Below are 19,365 nucleotides of genomic sequence, written 5' to 3' on the forward strand. Positions count from 1 at the left end.
AGCATGGTCCACGGACTCCACAAGACCACAAAAAGGCCAGGTATCCCGGAAGTCCGTGAACCTACACATTCTCCGATTATAAGGGACTGCTGCATGCAACACCCTCCAACCCAGGTCCCGGCCTCACACTGTGTATATCTAGAGCCCAGGCAGATACGAGATTGGAATTCCACCCCTCCCCCCCTTTTTTTTTCCAAACTGCTGGGCAGACTGTGATTTTAGTTGAAGACAGACAGATGGATGGATAGATAAAAAAAAAACAAAAAGAGCTGGAAAAACCCAGCAGGTCTGACAGCCTCTGCGGAGATGGACACAGTTAATGTAAAAAAAATCTTCCTTAGTTCTGTAGAAGAGTCACAGTGACTCGAAACGTTAACCGCGCCCCTCTCCGCAGAGGCTACCAGACCTGCTGAGTTTTTCCAGCTCTTTTTATTTTGGATTTCCAGCATCCGCAGTTTTTTTTTTTGCTTTTTACCTTAGATGGATAGGGATGCAGATAACTGCTGCCTACAATTGGTTAGTCGGAGCTGACGTTCCGAAAGTGTGAAGTGAAAGTAAGTTTTAGCATTTTCCGATGAAACGAAACCCACGGTGTCTCCCGCAGTCAGCGAGCGGCCAGACTTCCAGACAGTCGGAGGTGCGGCGGGAGCCGGTGCGGGGCTGAGAGTTGCAACTTTCTTAAGTAGTTTGTAACCCCGGGACTGGACTGGCGGCAGCCGGTAGGCTGCTCAACCGGGTGGGTTTTTATGTTTGGCATAAATAACATATTCCCTGGGCTTGGGGTTAAATTTAGTGGGGCACCTGCCTTAACTAAGTGACGATGGGTGGGTTGGGGGGGGGGGGGGGTTGTTGCTGAGAGAGGGGGTTTGGGCTGGGGAGGGGGCCGACGGAGTTTCATTCACAAAATTTCAGCCTGAATTCGGGACCCGCGTGTGCGAACACACCTGGATCGCGGCCCATTTGCGCCTGCGCATCACGGCGCCCTCTCCCGGAGTGAATTGCCCAGGTGCGGGTGTGCTGGGCCTCTCCGCGCCTGCGCGTTACGGCGGCCTGTTCTCTTCCCCCCCCCCCCAGTGGGGATTGGTGTAAAAACAAAAAAACTGCGGATGCTGGAAATCCAAAACAAAAACAGAATTACCTGGAAAAACTCAGCAGGTCTGGCAGCATCGGCGGAGAAGAAAAGAGTTGACGTTTCGAGTCCTCATGACCCTTCGACAGAACTCAAGTTCAACTCTTTTCTTCTCCGCCGATGCTGCCAGACCTGCTGAGTTTTTCCAGGTAATTCTGTTTTTGTTGTGGGGATTGGTGTGCTGGTCTTCCCTGCGCTTGCGCGTGACGGCGGCCTGTTTTCCCCCGGTGGATTGGTGTGTGCTGGTCTTCCCTGCGCCTGCGCGTGACGGCGGCCTATTGCGCCCCCCCGGTGGATGGGTGTGCGGCTGTTCCCTCTGCGCCTGCGCCTCATGGCGTCCTCTCTTTTCTCCCCCCCCCCGGAGTGGATTGCGTAAGTGGGTACATCAGGCCTTTCCGCGCCTGCGTGTCACGGCGCCCCCCCTCTTTCCCCGGAGTGAATTGCACAGGTGTGCACAGACCAGGTTCCGCGCCTGCGCGTCATGGCGCGCGCGCGTATCTTTTTATCGCCTTGTAATTTGTTGTGTCATTGGTGTGTTTTGGATGTGGGTTTTCAAGTCAAGGTCTCCTGTCTGATGTCCCACTCGGTGGTGAATGGTCGGCAGCCGTGAGCTGAGTGGGTTGGTTGGTTGGTTAGTGAGCGGTTCCTGACTGCTATAGGAGCAAGGCCAACCCCTCAATAATAAACACACACACACATTGCATGTCTCTCACGCCGAGTAAATAAATAGCCCATCAATTCAGGTAACCTTTTGAAACTTTTACTCGGAAAGTAGTATAATTTTGTCAAAAGTTCGCCTGGTGAAGGCCGGTGTTGTTCGGGATGCTGCTGCTGCTGCTGGAGATGTTGCTGACTTTCACCTTTCGCTCTTGCCCCTGACAGGTGAGGAGACGGAGATGGACACCGAGCGGCTGAAGATGAAGTGCCACATTTGTGGCCACGTTACTAAAGAAAAAGCTCCCAAATTCTGCAGCGAATGTGGGACCAAACTGGTAGAAAGCATTGTGAAGAATGGTAAGGATTGGGAAAGAGAGCAATTAATTGATTGCTGTTGAGAAAGAATTAAAAGCGTTATTTTTGCTTAATTGCAGTTTGTTTTCAAATTCCTTCGTGGTCTTACCCTTCCTATCTCTATATTCTCCCTAGACCTCTCCATTCCACCTCTATCTCCTCCATTAATACGCTCCTTAAAACATACCTTTGGCTGTTTGCCTTAATATTGTCTTACATGGCTTGGTGTCAAATTTTGCTTTATATGAGGTGTTATTGGGAACTTCTGTTACATTAAAGTTGCTATATAAATGTAAGTTATTGTTTTTTAAAAATCTCTTCAGTGCCACAACCCTCCAAGATATCTCTGCTCCTCTAATTCTGATCTCTTGCACATTCTTGATTTTAATCACTGCACCATTGTGGCCATGCTTTTAGCTGCCAAGGCCCTAACCTCTGGAATTCCCTCCCTGAACCTTTCCACCCCTCTACCTCTTTTTCCCCTTTTGAGACTCTTTTTAAAACCTACCTTTGACCAAGCTGTTGGTCATATGCCATAATACCTCCTTGTGTGGCTCTGTTAAATTTTGTTTTATAATGCTTCTGTGAAGTGATTTGGGATATTTCTTATCTTAAAGGTGCTATATAAATACATGTTATTGACGAATATCTAGTTCATGGTTCATATTAATATTTTAGAGGTAATGTTTAGTTCTGGGAAGATTGTTGTTATGAAGGTAATTAAAATGTTGGGCTTTAGAGACTGCCAGAACACTTTAAAAAGTAGTTCAGAAGGTTATCCATGTCCACTTAATAGAGTCAGAAGAGGTGGAGCCATAAAACAGCAGGTGGGCTTAGCTGGAGAACTGGAGATGTGATGTCTATACTGCTTGCAAAGAAGTGCAGTCCAGAGACAATGTTTTGTTTTGGGAGTTAGAGCTAAATTAGTTTAAAAGCATTGTGAACTCTGAAAGGCCACATCATCATGGAGATGGGTGGAGCTTAAGGTTCTCTGGTTGCAATTTATCTGTGTGTTTGCTGGGAGAGAGGGTTAGTTGTAATTTGGACCTCGTGTGGCTTGCAGTTCACAGGGAAGCCCTGGGAGCTGTTTGGTGCACTTAGGGCTCAGGAGAGGTCCTGGGGAGGTGAGGAGGTGGTGGCGGTGCAAGGTCGCTGGTTCCATGCTGGAGACAAGGCTCAGAAAAGCCCTGGGTACCATTTATACCTCAGTGCAGCTGGGAGACTGGAGTTTGGCGAAATCCAGGTGCAGTGTCACCTTAGTGAAGCTAGCACTGCAAAGGAGTTGGAAGTGTGTTGGTAATTAGAGGTGGGTGTACAGCTATGAGAATCCCATAGAACAGTCTCAGGAGAAGAGATTGCACCACTGCGAGGTAAGCACTCAGCCTGAGTCATTGTGGCTTTTGAGGGAATTCAGAGGCTTGATCTTCAAAAGTGAAGAGTTGGAATCCCTTAAGAGGGAGACAGAGTTTTAACAAGAGATTGTGACTTACGGTGGTCACTGACATCTGCTGAGAAATTCCTGGGAAATATCTTGGATGCAACTGCTGTTTAATGTGCATGTAGTGTGTTTGCCTGTCAATTTGTATTTATCTCATGTTAATTCTGAATTTTAGGGTATAGGATAGATACTGTAGATCGTTTCATTTTTCTGACATTATTTAGTAAAGTTTGTTTTTTTTAAACCATGGAATCTTGTGGCTTTATTCTCTTAGTGGGTACCTGGGATTTCAATCTTCATCTACTTTAAACAGTTGCTGGTCCCTAACTGGGTCTTAACACATTTTTAATTTTGTTATGGTGAGGAATGGTTAAAAAAACTTTACTAACAGAACTGCCCTGGTTTAATTTGAGATTATAGTTCTGAGTAACTGTCTTCTGCCACCATTAGTCCATTCATTTGGAACAAAATCAAAATACTGCGGATGCTGGAAATCTGGAGAAAAAAAAGCCCAAAATGCTGGCACTCTCTGTGGTGAGAGAAACAGTTAATGCTTCAGGTCTGTGACCTTTCATCATAATTTGGAAAAGTTAGAAATGTAATAGGACAGTTAGAGCTGAGCAACAAGTGCTGGCCTTGCCAGCAATGCTCTCATCCCATGAAAGATTTAGTGTCATGATAATAAAGGAAATATACACCAAATTGTGTCCAAAAATATTGGACTTTACAAATAAGACCTGAGTTTTTTAAAAATGCGTACCAGCCACTGGCTGGAATGCTGCAGGATGACTCTCTAAGAGATAATAGAACCCTAACCTGTTGCCAGAAAAGGTGCTTCTAAAGAAATTCAGAAAGTAATTGCCCCCACAGGTAGAGACAATGGGGCATAATGGGAGATAAGTATCATCTCATCAAGAAATCCTGTGAGCAATGCCGACATTTTTGTGAATTTGCTTCCCACTTGGAATGTACAAAGGTAGTGTTAAAAGTGAGCTGAAAAGCTGCCCTGGTGTCTGTTGGTGGAAGTCCTGAGAGAGCAAGTGCTGGAAGTTTGACTCAGAAGTAACAGCCACACACACTACCCCTGCAAATAGTCATTTTGCAGGTATCCTGATCTCTCGCCCGCTCGCTCTTGACGTCAACACTACTGGAACTTCGAAACTGACTATTTGCCTACCAGAGTCACCTCTACTGGAACCTCGAATTGCAACGCTCAATCACCCCAAATTCCAGAAGAAAACTTGAAACAGCTGCCAAAATGATTCTTGCAATTTGTATAGTATGAGGAGAGGTTCTGAAATCAGGAAATGACGTCTCCGACTACTTGTGATGATTTTATAGTAAAGTAAATGTTTATTAAAAGAATAATGACAAAAAAACAATTACACTTAAATGCAATATTGCTTCTCACAGTAAACAGTACTTTAAAACAGTTCCACAAATCTTAACTTAACTGCCCTCAGCTAACCTTCCCCTTTTCTGTTCAGCAACTATCCTTATAGATATTAAAATCTATAGAATCTTTCTAGGGATCCTGCAGCGAGTAACTCACTCCTGACTCCCCAAAACCTGTCCATAATCTACAAGGAGTCAGGAGTGTGATGGGATATTCTCTCCTTGCCTGTATGAGTGCAGCTCCAACAACACTCAAGAAGCTTGACACCATCCAGGACAAAGCAATCCACTTGACTGGCACCCCGTCAACAAACATTCACTCCCTCCACCACTGATGCACAGTGGCAGCAATGTGCACTGTAGAAACGCACAAAGGTACCTTTGACAACACCTTCCAAACACATGACCACTACCACCTAGAAGGATAAGGGCAGCAGATACATGGGAACACCACTACCTGGAAGTTCCCCTCCAAGCCACTCACCATCCTGACTTGGAAATATATCGCTGTTCCTTCACTGTTGCTGTGTCAAAATCCTGGAACTCCCTCCCTAACAGCACTGTGGGTGCACCTGGACTGTAGTGGTTCAAGAAGGCAGCTCACCATCACCTGCTCAAAGGCAACCAGGGATAGGCCATAAAAGCTAGCCTAGCCAGCGAAACCCACATCCCTTAAATGAATAAAAAAACATATTTGATAGGGATCCTCAAAATTAAGTCCCCCTTTCTCCCTTTGCCTTTGGTCTTTTTTCTAGTCTCACTCTGAGAAACTATGATGTCCTGTTTAGTAAACAAAAAGCAAAAATGTGCAAATAAGCAGAGATTAGAAACAAAATGACCAATTTTGTCCATGATATGCTTTAAATTCACAACAAATTCAGTGCAGCCAGAAAATGCAGATTTGTACCACACTATCTTTGCTTAAATTTCTCTTTGACAGTCTTAATTCTAATAAAATGAATAAAATAAAATCTTTCAAACTCAATTTGCCACATCAGACCATTGTAAATGTCAAGGACAAGGAAATCTCTGGAAGCCAGAAAGTTGTCTTTCTCTGGTATTAACCAGCCATCTTAAAGTTAAAATGTCATAGCACGCACAAATTTTATTTTTATTGTGGTCATGATAGGAACAGGGCTTGGTCATTTAAACCCTCTTTGTCAAACTTAGATTGACATTTACCATTGTAAGTTGTAATGTCAGCATTTCCCATTCAATGTTACTGTCATCTGTCACACTGCAGTTGCAAGCTTGCTGCTAGATAGGTGGCTTTATGCAACAAGTTACTGACATATTTGTCACAATTTTTGGCATATTAGATCTGCAAAAATCTTCCAAGTCATTGATTCACTGGGACAATGCCATGAACAGTTTGCTAGTACATATTAAAAGTCTTGTCTGACCTGAAGTCTCCGTGTACTTTGTTTTATAAACTCATATGGAACGTTCCATTGTTAAAGGCATTAGATGAATACAATTTTTTGTAGTCTTGTGAATTTGCTCATTTCCTCTCTAACCCTTTCTGCAACACTTTATTCTATCACATTTTTAACATAGTTATACAGTATTTACAGCACAGAAACTGGCCAGTATGCCTGGCAGATTTATTCTGATGTGTATGCCTCTCAAGCCTTCTCTCATGCTCTCAAGCTAACCCATTAACATATCCTTTTATTTGTTTCTCTCTGATGTGTTTATCTATCTTCCCCTTAAATGCATCTATGTTAGTTGTCTCTACTTCCTGTGGTAGTAATTTCTGTATGTAACCACTGTCTAGGTAAAGAAAATACCCCTGCACATGCTATTGGATTTATTAGTGACTATCTTATTTATAGCTCCTGGTCTAGTGTTCCCCGCAAGAGGGGACATCTCTATGCCTACCTTATCAAACTGTTTCATAATAAGACCTGTATCAGGACATCCCTCAGGCTTTTCTTTTCCAGAGAAAAGAGCACCAATCTATGTAGTCTTGCCTGATAGGTATAACATCTCAGTTCTTATATCTTACTAGTAAACTTTATTTGCACCTTATCTGGTGGCTCTATATCTTTTTAATAATAGGACCAGACTTGGTCAGTGTGGTCTAACCAAGGTTCTATACACGTTTAATATAACTTGACTGCTTTTGAATTCTGTCCATCTAGAAATGAAGCCCAGTGCTTTTTTGCTTTTTCATTATCTTATTAGTGGTTGAGGATAAAACTGTGTAAACAGTCACAATTACATTGGATAGGTGAGTGAAGGGATGAGGGAACAGTGGAGGGTAAACAGAATCTCAAAATTGTCATGGGGCAGATGAGGCCATTTGGCTCATTGTGTCTGTGCCAGCTCTCCGAATGAGCAACTCACCTAGTGCCATTCACCTGTCTTCTCCCCATAACCCTGCACAATCTTCCTTTTCAGATAACAGTCTAATTCCCTTTTTAAATGCTTCAATTGAACTTCCACCACATTCTCAGACCTTAACCACTCGTTGCATGAAAAAGTTTTCCTCGTATCGTTTTTGCTTCTTTCACTAATTACTTTAAATCTGTGTTCTCTTGTTTTCAATCCTTTCACATGTGGGAACAGTTTCTCCCTATCTGGTCTGTCCAGACCCCTTAACTTGTTGAATACCTCCCTGGAATCTCCTCTCTGCCTTCTTTTCACTAAGGAAAACAGTCCTAACTTCTACAATTTATCTTCATAACTGAAGTTCCTCATCCATGGAAACATTCTCGTGAATCTTTTCTGCACCCTCTGTAATGCCTTCACGTCCTTCCTAAAGTGCAGCGCCCAAAACTGGATGAAATAATTTAGCTGAGGCTGAACTAGTAACGTAAACAAGTTCAACATAACCTCCTTGCTCTTGTACTCTATGCCTCTATTAATAAAGCCCAAGATACAGTCAGCATTATTAATCGCTCTCTCAACCTGTCCTGCCACCTTCGGTGATTTATGCACATATACAATGAGGTCCTTCTGCTCATGCACCCTCTTTAGGATTGTACCCTTTATTTCATATTGTGTTCCTACTGAAATTAATCGCTTCACATTTCTCTGTCTTGAGCTTCATTTGCCACCTGCCATCCATTCCACCAACTTATTGATGTCCTTTTGAAGTTCTACATTGTCCTCTTCACAGTTCATAACGCTTCCAAGTTTTGTATCATCTGCAAACTTTGAAATTGTGCCCTGTACACCAAAGTGTAGGTCATTATTATATATCAGGCAAAACAAATGTCCCAACACTGACCCCTGGTAAACCCCACTACAAACCTTCCTCTAGCACGAAAAACATCCTTTAACCATTATTCTTCGTTTCTTCTCACTCAGCCAATTCCATGTGTATGTTGCTAATGTCCCTTTTATTCCATGAGCTATGACTTTGCTGCACAATGGATTTGTGAGCACTGTATCAAATGCCTTTTGGAAGTCCATGTTCACATCAACAACATTATCCTCATCAACAACATTGCCCTCATCAACCCTGTCTGTTACCTCCATAAAAAAACTCCTGCAAATTAGTTAAACACGATTTTTCCTTTAAGAAATCCATGCTGGCTTTCCTTAATTAACCACATTTGGCCATGTGTCTATTCATTTTCCCCCAATTATTGTTTCTAGGAGTTTCCCCATCACCAAAGTTAAACTGACTGACCTGTAGTTGCTGGGTTTATCTTTACACCCATTTTTGAGCAAGTGCGTAATGTTTGCAATTCTCCAGGACCACCCCTGAGTTTAAGAAAGACTGAAAAACTATGGCCAGTGCATCTGCAGTTTCCACTCTCCCTACCCTCAGTATCCTTGGATGCATCTCATCCAGTCTCGGTGCCTTATCAAGAGTACTGAAAACTTATCCAATACCACCACCTTTTCAATTTTAATTCCATCTAATGCCGGAGTTATCCTGCTGTAGTTGTAACATTTTTTTTGGGTTATGTATATAGTTTTCAAGCCTAATGTAATTAAAGTTAATCTTTTTTCACTGTGTATTTAAAACATCATGTTTATTCCCTGTCTGGAATACTGACATTCACTGTTTGTCTGGTTTGACACTGTATTTGATGAATTTACGGCTCCTGGGAATCTCTTGTTGGACACAGTCAGTTGTGATTCAAGGCTTGCTGACAAGCAGGGTACTACAATACTGTGTTTCTAAGAGATTGTTTAAATGTCTTGTGTAAGTGGAAGCAAATTCTGATCTAGGAACTTACCTTGTAATAAAATTCCTTATTGGGAAAATTTCTTGAAATGTTTAACAAATTGTTAACGGTGTGTGTAAGTTCTTGTTTTCTTTGTGGCCTGGGTTCACTTGGGTAATTGTTTCTCATTATTCACTTAAAGCAATGGCCCTGATTAGTGGGAAGAGAGAAACAGAAGCTCCAAATTTATTAATGCACTCGGATGTAGGCCTGGAAGTGTCTTCCACCACCCAGACAAGTACTGAAAGTGAAGTGTCTTCCCTGGAACCAGAGGCTCCTCCTTGTAAGATGCAGTGTGGTCAAAACTCAGCCATTTTAGAAAAGGAAAACAAAACATCTGAGCACCCACGAAAGAAAAACTCTAAAAAGGTAAGTTGTTTAAGCACGTAACTACATTCACAATTTCTGGATTAGTTTTCTATGATAATGTACTAAATAATTTCTCCTAATCCAAAAGCTTTTAAGAGGTGTTGCCCTTCTACAGATGCCAGGTACGCCTGGTATGACTCAGGCATGAAGGACTTTAAATCATAGAATGGTTACTGCACAGAAGGAGGCCATTCAGCCCATTGTATCTGTGCCAGCTATATGAAGAGACTAGAACAGTTGAGATTGTTCTCCTTAGAGCTGCGAAGGAAAACTAGAACATAAGAAATAGGAGTAGGCCATTCGGCCCCTGAAGCCTTCCATGCTATTCAATAAGATTATGACTGATCTTTCCCCAGGCCTCAACACCCCTTTTGTGCCAGCTCCTCATAGCTCTCAACTGCCCAATATTTCAAAAATCTATCTACCTCTTTAAATACTTTGTGATCTAGCCTCCACAATTCTCTGGGGTAGAGAATTCCAAACATTCACTACCCTGTGAGAGAAGAAATTCCTTCACACCTCAGTTTTAAATGTGTCTGCTTATTTTGTAACTATGTGCCCTAGTTTGAGATTCCCCCATTAGTGGAAACATCTTCTCAACATCTACCCTGTCAACCCCCTCAGAATCTTGTACGTTTCAGTAAGATTAGCTGTCATTCTTCTAAACGCCAATGAATAAAGGCCTAACCTGTTTAGCCGTGCTTGATAAATCAACTCCTTCACCCCAGGAATCAGCCTAGTGAATCTCTTTTGAACTGCCTCCAATACCAGTATACCCTTTTTTAAATAAGGGGACCAAAACTGTACACAGTACTCCAGGTGCGGCCTCACTATCACCCTGTACAGTTGTAACTCCAACCCCCTAGCAATTCAGGCCAAAATTCCATTTGCCTTCTTAATTACTTGTTGCACCTGCATGTTAACTTTTTGTGTTTCATGCACAAGAACATCCAGCTCCCTCTGTGCTGCACTTTTTTGGAATCTCTCCCTATTTAAATAATAGTCTGCCTTTTGATTCTTCCCACAAAGTGCATTACCTCACACTTCCCTACATTAAACTCCATCTGCCAAGTTTTTGCCCACTCACTCAACCTATTGCCCTTGCAGATTCCTTATGTTCTTTTTGCAACATGCCCTCCCACCTATTTTTGTATCATCAGCAAATTTGGATACATTACACTCTGCCCCCCTCCTCCAAGTCATTAATATAGATAGTAAATAATTCATGCCCTAGGACTGATCCTTGTGGCACTCCACTCGTTATGTCTTTCCAACCTGAAAAAGACCCATTAATCCCTACTCTGTCTTCTTGTGTTAACCAATCCTCAATCGTTGCCAATACACTATCCCCAATACCGTGAGCTCCTATCTTGTGCAATAAGCTTTTATGTGGCACCTTATCGAATGCCTTCTGGAAATCCAAATACACTACATCTACCGGCTCCCCTTTATCAACTCTGTTTGTTATATCCTCAAAGAACTGTAGCAAATTTGTCAAACATGATTTCCCTTTCACAAAACCATGTTGACTCTGTTTGATTCTGTTAAGCTTTTCTAAATGTCCTATTTCTTCCTTAATAATGGACTCTAGCATTTTCCCAATGACAGGTATTAGGCTGACTGGCCTATAGTTTCCTGCATTTTGTCTCCCTCCCTTCTTGAACAGGGGCGACACATTAGCGGTTCGCCAATCCACTGGGACCCTCCCGGAATCCAGTGAGTTCTGGAATATTTCGATCAATGCCTCCACTATCTCTGCAGCCACTTCCTTTAAAACTCTGGATGCAGGCCATCAGGTCTTGGCGACTTGTCTGCCTTTAGTTCTATTAGTTTGTCAAATACTTTACCCCTCGTGATAGAGACAGTTACAAGATCTTTCCTCCCATTAGCTCCTTGCTTATCTGATATCTTTGGGATGTTTATAGTGTCCACCACCATGAAGACTGATGCAAAATATTGGTGTAAATTATCCACCATTTCCCTGTTCCCCATTGTTAATTCTCCAGTCACACCCTCCAAGGGCCCCATGTTGAATTTAGCCACTCTTTTCATTTACCCATAGAAGCTTTTGCTGTTTGTTTTTATATTTCTTGCCAATTTATTTCCATAATCAAAATTTTCTCCCTCTTTATTAGCTTTTTAGTCATCTGCTGCTGGTTCCTAAAAACTTCCCAATCTTCTGGCCTACCACTGGTTTTCGCCACTTTGCATGCCTTAGTTTTTGATTGGATAATCTCCTTGACCACCTTTGTTAACCATGGGTGGTTCATCCTTCTCATTGAGTCCTTCTTTTTGACCAGGATAAATTTATGCTGAGCATTATGACATATCTGCTTGAATGTCTGCCACTGCTCACCCGCTAACCTTCCCCTCAGTCTATTTTCCCAGCCTGCTTTAGACACTCTCTTTATTCATACCTCTGTAATATCATGCCTCTGTAATTAATATCAATTCTGAGGGCATCTGATAGTTTAGATAAAGAGAATTTTTTTCTATTGTCAATGTGAGTCAGTAACCAGAGGAAACGTTTAAAGTATTCTAAGGTAATTGGCAAAAGACCAAAGGGGAGATGAAATTTTTTTTACGCAGCGAGTTATGATCTAGAGTGTACTGCTACTTATGCCTTGACTCATCTGTTGAAACCCTCATCCATGCCTTTGTTACCCTTAGACTTGACTGTTCTAATACGCTCCTGGCTAGGTGTCTGACTTCTACTGAAACTTGAGCTTATCTAAAGCTCTGCTGCCTCTATTTTAACTGTCTTAACCTATCACCCCTGTGCTTTCTGACCTAAATTGGCTCCTGGTTGACCAATGCCTCAATCAAGGATGAGAACATTAAATTCAAATATCATCATGGTCTCACCCCTCCCTATCTCAGTAACCTCTTCTAGCCCTATAATTGCCTGAGGTATCTACGCTCTTCCACTTCTGGCTTCTTTCATATCCACAGTTTTAATCTCTCTACCGTTAGTGGCTGTGTCTTCAGCTGCCTAGGCTCTAAGCTCTGCAGTTCCCTCCCTTAATCTCTCGACCTCTCTTCTTGTCTTGCCTTTAAGATGCTCCTTAAAACCTATGTTTATGATCAAGCTTTTAATCATCTATCCTGATATCACCTTATGTGGCTTGGTGTCAAAGTTTGCCTGTTAACGCTCTTGTGAGGTGCCTGGGACATGTTGTTGCATTAAAGGTGCAACATTGTTGTTGCAAGCAAATTCAGTTGTAGCTTTGGATAAATAATTGGGAAAAAAGAAAGAATTACAGGCTTATGAAGTAAGAAAGGGGGAGTGGGTTGAACTGGAGTAGCTCTTCAAAGAAGAGATATGGTGGATTGAATGATCCCTTTCCATACTCTAAGATATTGGGACAAACCTTCCAGTCTCTGGATCGTTGACTGAAGATTCACGTTGGGACCCTGTGGAATTACGTGGACCTATGTGGGAATTGCCCAGGAAGTTGAGGTTCTGATAGGCAGTGCCCCTGCTCACCAGGACCTTCTGCGAATGTCTCTGACTCCGAGTTGGAGTCAGACTCGGGATAGTTCCAATGTGCTTACCCGGATAATTGCCCAGAAAATGTTTAGAGCCTAATCTAACTCCAGAACAGACCATTCCCACCTGGCCCGGTCACACCTGACCAGACTTGACAAACCCACCTCACCCCTTGACTGGACGTTTAAACTTAACACATGGCGTAAAAACGGGGACGTGCCCTGCCTTCCCTTGACTCTACTCTACTTCGATAGAGTTTTCTGATGGTTACTGTGCTCTGCATTTCTGGAAAAGCCAGGCTCAGCAGGTCCTAGAAGAAATGTAGAACCGTGTCGAGTTGGGGGTGGTGGTGGGGAGTGAATTTTCGAGAGGGGCAGCAATCCAACAAGGATTGCCACTCCTTGGAAGATTCGGACCTTTATGATTCTGCAGTGGAAAACATTTTGAAAATAGAAATAATGATTAGCCATTCTTGAAGAGCTCTAGTTCAAGTCAGACTGAGAAATTTCATGGCTGTGTTGCAATGTCTCAACATGTTTAGATAATGATGTAAAATGGTAATCTTGGTGAATAAGTTAAAGATCCCAGTCATGTTGAGGATCAAGGTGCATTGCTTCATTCTGTAAAATAGAGTTCAATGCAAACTAATATTTTTGATCTTGTTACTGAAAGTTCTTTCACATTACTCTCCTGGTGAGGGTAGCTATTTTCTAAAGGGGAGATTGGTAGCCTGTTACCTTGGTCTATGAGCATTTCCAGGAATTAAGTGTCCTGTGTTTGTACATGGTTTTCCCAAGTTCAAGATGATTTCTGTGGTTATGCATTGTTATGTTGTTGAGGAATTAAAATGATTTTCCCAATGTCTTACCAAAAATGGTTTTGGTTCAATAGGTTTATCTGTTTGTTGTGCAGTCTGTGCTGAATTAGCTGATCTGAGCTGGGAAAGTATTGAGGGCTCTAGAATTTGTTTTCCTGTTGAAGTTAAGGGAGGGAGAAATCACCAAGGCATGTCAGGAACATGTTTGTGAGTGAAGACAGAATCCGTTTAGGCTGTAATGCTCCCATGTTGAATAGGATATTCCCTTTACGTTTGTTCAGGCTCACACATAACTAATAACCACTTGAGTAAGATAACTAGCACCTGTGGAAATATACTTCTATCAGGAATCAACATCTTGAAAGAGTTGAGAATTAGCAAGAAAACAACTATTATGCAGGAGTGGCTAGTGTTCTAATCCAGATCATCTTCTGATCCCAGGTTTTGCAGTCAGCAGCTAAGGAACAGGCCTTGCTGTTCAGCTCGCCACAAACGTTTTAGGGGCTTTCAAGTGGAGACTTTTGTCATGGCAACTAGTGGGCAAGTACAGCAAGTTCACAGTTTTGGTGATTACAATGCTAAGTGTGGTGGTGAGGATGGTAACAGTGCACCCTGTGGAGAAACAGGGCATTTCTGATGGCAACTTTTGGATTTCCACATCTAGCTGCACATGTGCAGATGTTGGAAATTGCTGTTCAATTTCCCCATAATAACAATGAGCACTGTTTGCCTCACCACTCTAATTGTAGCAAATCCAAGCCAATATGTTTCGCACCATGATTGAATGTATTGTTCATCCTGACTTTTGGATTGGTCTGTGATAACCACATGGTGTTATCCATGATGTAATTAGAAGGGATCAGCTTACTTTTGTGTCAGTCAGATATAAAAAAAACTGCGCTCAGGAAGGATTCTGATTTCTTTGCTTTCTGCTTCTGCCATGTTTTTGATGTGAGATTGTGGACTTGCTTTTGGACCCCAACTTGTGACCCCACCTTGCATCTTCTCTGTGGAGTGCCCACTCCAGCCTAATCTGCCTGTGCAGCCTTCTCATTTGCTCTTGATCCCATTCTTCCTGCACCCAATTCAGCCAGCCCATGTCTCAGGAGTAAGAAAGACCAAGTTATTTAATGGAAAAGACTGATCATTTGCTTTCATCATGCTTTTGACTTTGGTGTCTACTCCAGCTGAGTTTTTGCAACGATATTTGTGACATTTAATATTTTAAAATAAAAAGATATGTTTAAAGAAAAAAAAGAGCAATATTGACTGGGGCATCATTTAAAATTTCTCTTGAAAAGTCAGCAATATCATTCACATGGAAAATTGATTATTTTAAACATACTTGTGTCAAAATATTTACATGACTAAATTCATTGGTTTTATATTCATCTTGAAGCAAAGCAGGAAATATTGGAATAAAAACAAAATGTTGGGAATATTCAGCAGGACAGAAAGCATCTGTGGAGAGAGAAACAGAGTTAACATTCCAGGTGGTGGGTTTTGACATTTAGAATGTAATAACTAACTCATCTAATGTTCATTGGCATCAGGAAAGCTCATGATTGTGATTGACAGGCGACCCAATGTTTAAAATGTTTTACAACCTTCAGCTTGTTACTTTCAAAGAAAATAGGAGTGGACGGTTAGTTTAAGTGCAGCAAATTGAAAAAAAACTCAAATTTGAAGAGGTAAATAACTAATTTAATTCATGCTGTTTCTTATTGAAGTTATCAAAAATGTAAATTGTTGAGTCAAAGTGAATTGAAACAGAATGTTTACAATATCTTCAGTTTTTTAAATGCCCCTTTTATATTGGTAACATTTCTGCACTGAACGTGAGTTATTAATTTTCTAAAACTGAAAGTTTAGAAATGTTTTCTTACTATTAAATATTCTAATATAACAATATTTAGCTTGGGAAAAATTGAATTTTGCAGCTGTGTGATAAGAGAGCTGGAGTTTTAAAATGTGTGAAGGACCTATAGTTGAGTAGATTGATGTTGGTGTTCATTGCCATCATTCACATGATCTGACTCTGATATCTTCTATTTTTTATACAGAAAAAAAGAAAAAAGGGATTGAAGAAATTGAATGCAGCTGATAAAGAGATCCCTGCTCTTCAACTCAAACACTTGAGTGAAAGTGAACATAAGGACATTAAAACTGAACAACACATTAAAGTTGATAATGCAACTGATCAACACAACAAAGTTGGTAATGGAACTAGTGGTTACTCTGCCAGCAATGATTTGACCAGTGACCTACACTCTGCTAGCGATATTGCTGATCTGCAGGGTGCTGTAGATGATAAGCATTCTCCCAACTCAACAGATATGGAGAGAACTCCAGATAGTTGCAGTCCAATCAAAGATCAGGTAAATCCAGGCTCCGCAGAGTCCAAAGACAGTATTGTAACTGCTGAGAACAAGGATGGTGCAGTCCAATCTGCTACTGAGAGTAGCCTGCTTCACCCAATCAAGAACAACCAGTCAGCCCATGTAATGGGTGATGGAATTTTAACCACTGAGAAACTGAGCAGCGGGAAAGATGACATTGAACTTGGAAGAGAAGATGGTTCAGGTGAATCTGGATCAGCAGCCATTAACGCTGACAGTAAGCAACTCCATTCAGCAGACAGCGACTTAAGTAGTTCTGTTGAAGAAAAAAATGACGAGCAATATGACATGAAGGAAAAGGACATTCCACTCACTAAGGTTACAACTACATTATAACTTTTATTTATGAAACAAACTGTTTTTAATTCTATTCAAGATTTTTTTTTAAATGCTGTTTCAAATCCGTAGCAATAACCTGAAAATGTGAAATTGAACTTGGCATATCAGAACAAATGTTGAAAAGGGAGAAATTTGCTTGATGTGTTTCATTGGCTGTTGGTTAGATGGTTAGTGGAGTAAGGAAATTCTAAATATCCAAATGATTTTTCAAACTTTTTTTATCCTCTCTCCCCCTCCTCAACTTCCACGGTTGCTGGTTAGCCACTGACATCTCAGCTAATCTCCTAAACACCTTTGTAAACATAGAGCAGGTTGTGTAATTTAATCGGTGAGGCATCACTGATAAATTCAACCCTTTCATCAGCTTATAGCCACACACTTCCCTGTATGGACCAATGGAAAAGCACTCAATTGCCTCTCTAAGCCTATTTGAGCTGAGGTCCCTTTTTAAATCACTGAAATTAGCTATAATAAATAAAAACAGAAGATGCTGGAAATAATCAGGCCTGGCAACATCTGTGGAGAGAGAAACAAAGTTAACACTTCAGGTCAAGGGCAATTCTCCTGACAGCTGTCATGGACCGTGGGCTTACTCGTCTCCTTCTGTGCCGCAAATGACTCCATGACATTTGTGATGACCCACCCCCAGGTGAGGTTCCCTAAAGTAGTTGGTCCAGGTGAGACCCCTCAATTTGTCACCATCTGGCTGGGACACTCCCAAACTGTTATGCCGTGGATGAGGAGGGACGAACTGGCTCCCTGTCTTTATTCAGTCCCCATCCCCAAGTTGGTTGCAACAAGATTTATTCTAAAAAGGATCCCTTTCACGGATACATTTTTCGCACACCCAATCGTTCTGGTTTTGAAAGAGCCAATTTAATCAGACTTTCATGAGTTAAAGGTAAGAGTAAGTTTATTAACTACTGAAGGCAAGAAAGGGTAAAACACATGCATATACAGTCATACAGGTTAAAAGTAAGAATTTATCTTGAAGTAAGTGGATATGTATATATTCGAGGTTCCAGTAGTGTTGACACCGGTAGAGAGAGAGAGAGAGATCGGGATACCTGCATAATGGCGATTTACAGGGGTAGTGTGTATGGCTGTTACTTCTGAGTCAAACTTCTAGTACTTGCTCTCTCAGAACACCCACCAGCAGACACTGAAACAGCTTTACAACTCACTTTTAACCCCTCTTTTGTATTATCCAAGTGGGAAGTGAATTTACAAATCTGTCTGCATCGTTCACAGGATTTCTTGATGAGATGATACTCGCCTCCCATTATCTCCCAGTATGTCCTATTGCCTTTACCAGAGGGAACAATTAGTTTCTGGATATCTTTAGAAGTACCTTGTCTGGCAACAGGGTGGTGTTCTATTACCTCTTAGGGAGTCACCCTGCAGCATTCCAGGCATTGGCTTGTGTGCGTTTTTTTAAAAAACTCAGGTCTTATTTTTAAAGCCCAATATTTCCAGGTGCAATTTGGTGTATTTTCTTTCATTACCATGACACTCGTCATCTTAAATATTCTAATGATAATTAGTGCTTTCATTTAACTCACAGGTCACACTGTTGTTTATTAACATTGACTGGAACACTTTCTATATCCCATAGTATTTTGAGGTACTTACTGAATGCAAAATGAATTGGATATAATGCTGATTTCTTGTTACTGGTAAATATTTGGCTAGTGGACCTACCTATCTATTTGGTGTGACTGAGGAACTTGACTATAGAAAAACTGAAGCTAACCAGTTCACTTGACCTACTTTAGTCTTGAACTGTGGCAAAAATGGAGCATTTTTGTCTGTAATGGATTATTTGTTGAAATTGTCCTTGTTTGTCTCTACGTTCAAAATTAAGAAGCAAATGTTAGAAATCTGAAACAAAGGTAGAAAATTCTTGAAATATGCAGTGGAAAGTACAGAATAAGTTCATATTTCAGGTGCAACTTCTCAACAGAACTGAAAATTGAGCAATCATTTAAATGGAATTAGAACAGTGTGTGAATAGAAAAAAAAATCTCCCAAACCATCACCATTTATGTTCTTTCAACAAATGTGAATTGACTTGCATTTTTTTTGTCTCTCGGTTAAATTGAAGTTAATTTAAAGATGATAGCACCAGAATTTTAGTGGAGTCACAAAATGGTCTCCTGACATCTATATGGCACCGAATACTGCAAGAACTATGGGCCCTGACAACATTCCAACAGCAGTACTGAAAACCTATGCTCCAGAACTAGCTATGTCTCTAACCAAGCTGCTTTGAGTACAGCTGCAACACTTTCATCTACCTGGGAATGTGGGGATTGCCCAATTATGTCCTGTCCACAGAAAGCTGACAAATCCAACGTGGCCAATTACCACCCCATCAGTCTACTCTAGCACCTTCCAACACAAACCCTACCACCTAGAAGGACAAGGGCAGTAGTTGCATGGGAACACCATAACCTACAAGTTCTCCTCCAAGCCACATACCATCTGACCTGGAACTGTATCACCATTCCTTCATTGTAGCTGGATCAAAATCCTGGAACTCCCTTTTGAAAAGCATACAAACATACAAATTAAGAGCAGGAATAGGCCACTTGGCCCGCAAGCCTGCTCTGCCATTCAATAAGATCATGGCTGATCTAATTTTAACCTCAACTTCACATTCCTGCCTACCTCTGATAACCTTTCACCCTCTTGCTTATCAAGAATCTATCTACTTCTGCCTTAAAGATATTCAAAGACTCTGCCTCAACCACCTTTTGAGGAAGAGAATTCCAAAGTCTCAACTGTTATGGTA

The 19,365-nt window shown here is 41.4% G+C and overlaps 1 protein-coding gene across 3 annotated transcripts in view; it reads left to right on the forward strand.

Moving 5' to 3' along the window:
* Nucleotides 1–590: 590 nt before the first annotated feature.
* LOC121293857 (E3 ubiquitin-protein ligase rnf213-alpha-like) overlaps nt 591–19,365 on the forward strand; it is a 158,988-nt gene continuing 140,213 nt past the window's right edge. The window contains exons 1-4 of one of the 3 annotated variants that reach the window (XM_041217270.1): nt 591–736; nt 2,012–2,143; nt 9,300–9,526; nt 15,897–16,550. In XM_041217270.1, coding sequence (XP_041073204.1) covers nt 2,026–2,143; nt 9,300–9,526; nt 15,897–16,550 — 999 coding nt within the window. In that variant the 5' untranslated portion in view covers nt 591–736; nt 2,012–2,025. Of the gene's footprint in view, nt 737–1,554; nt 1,578–1,633; nt 1,873–2,011; nt 2,144–9,299; nt 9,527–15,896; nt 16,551–19,365 lie in introns of those variants that run through there. The other 2 variants (XM_041217273.1, XM_041217271.1) reach the window with 2 other exon arrangements.

This window comes from Carcharodon carcharias, chromosome 22, assembly GCF_017639515.1.
Source record: "Carcharodon carcharias isolate sCarCar2 chromosome 22, sCarCar2.pri, whole genome shotgun sequence".
Classification (NCBI taxonomy): domain Eukaryota; kingdom Metazoa; phylum Chordata; class Chondrichthyes; order Lamniformes; family Lamnidae; genus Carcharodon; species Carcharodon carcharias.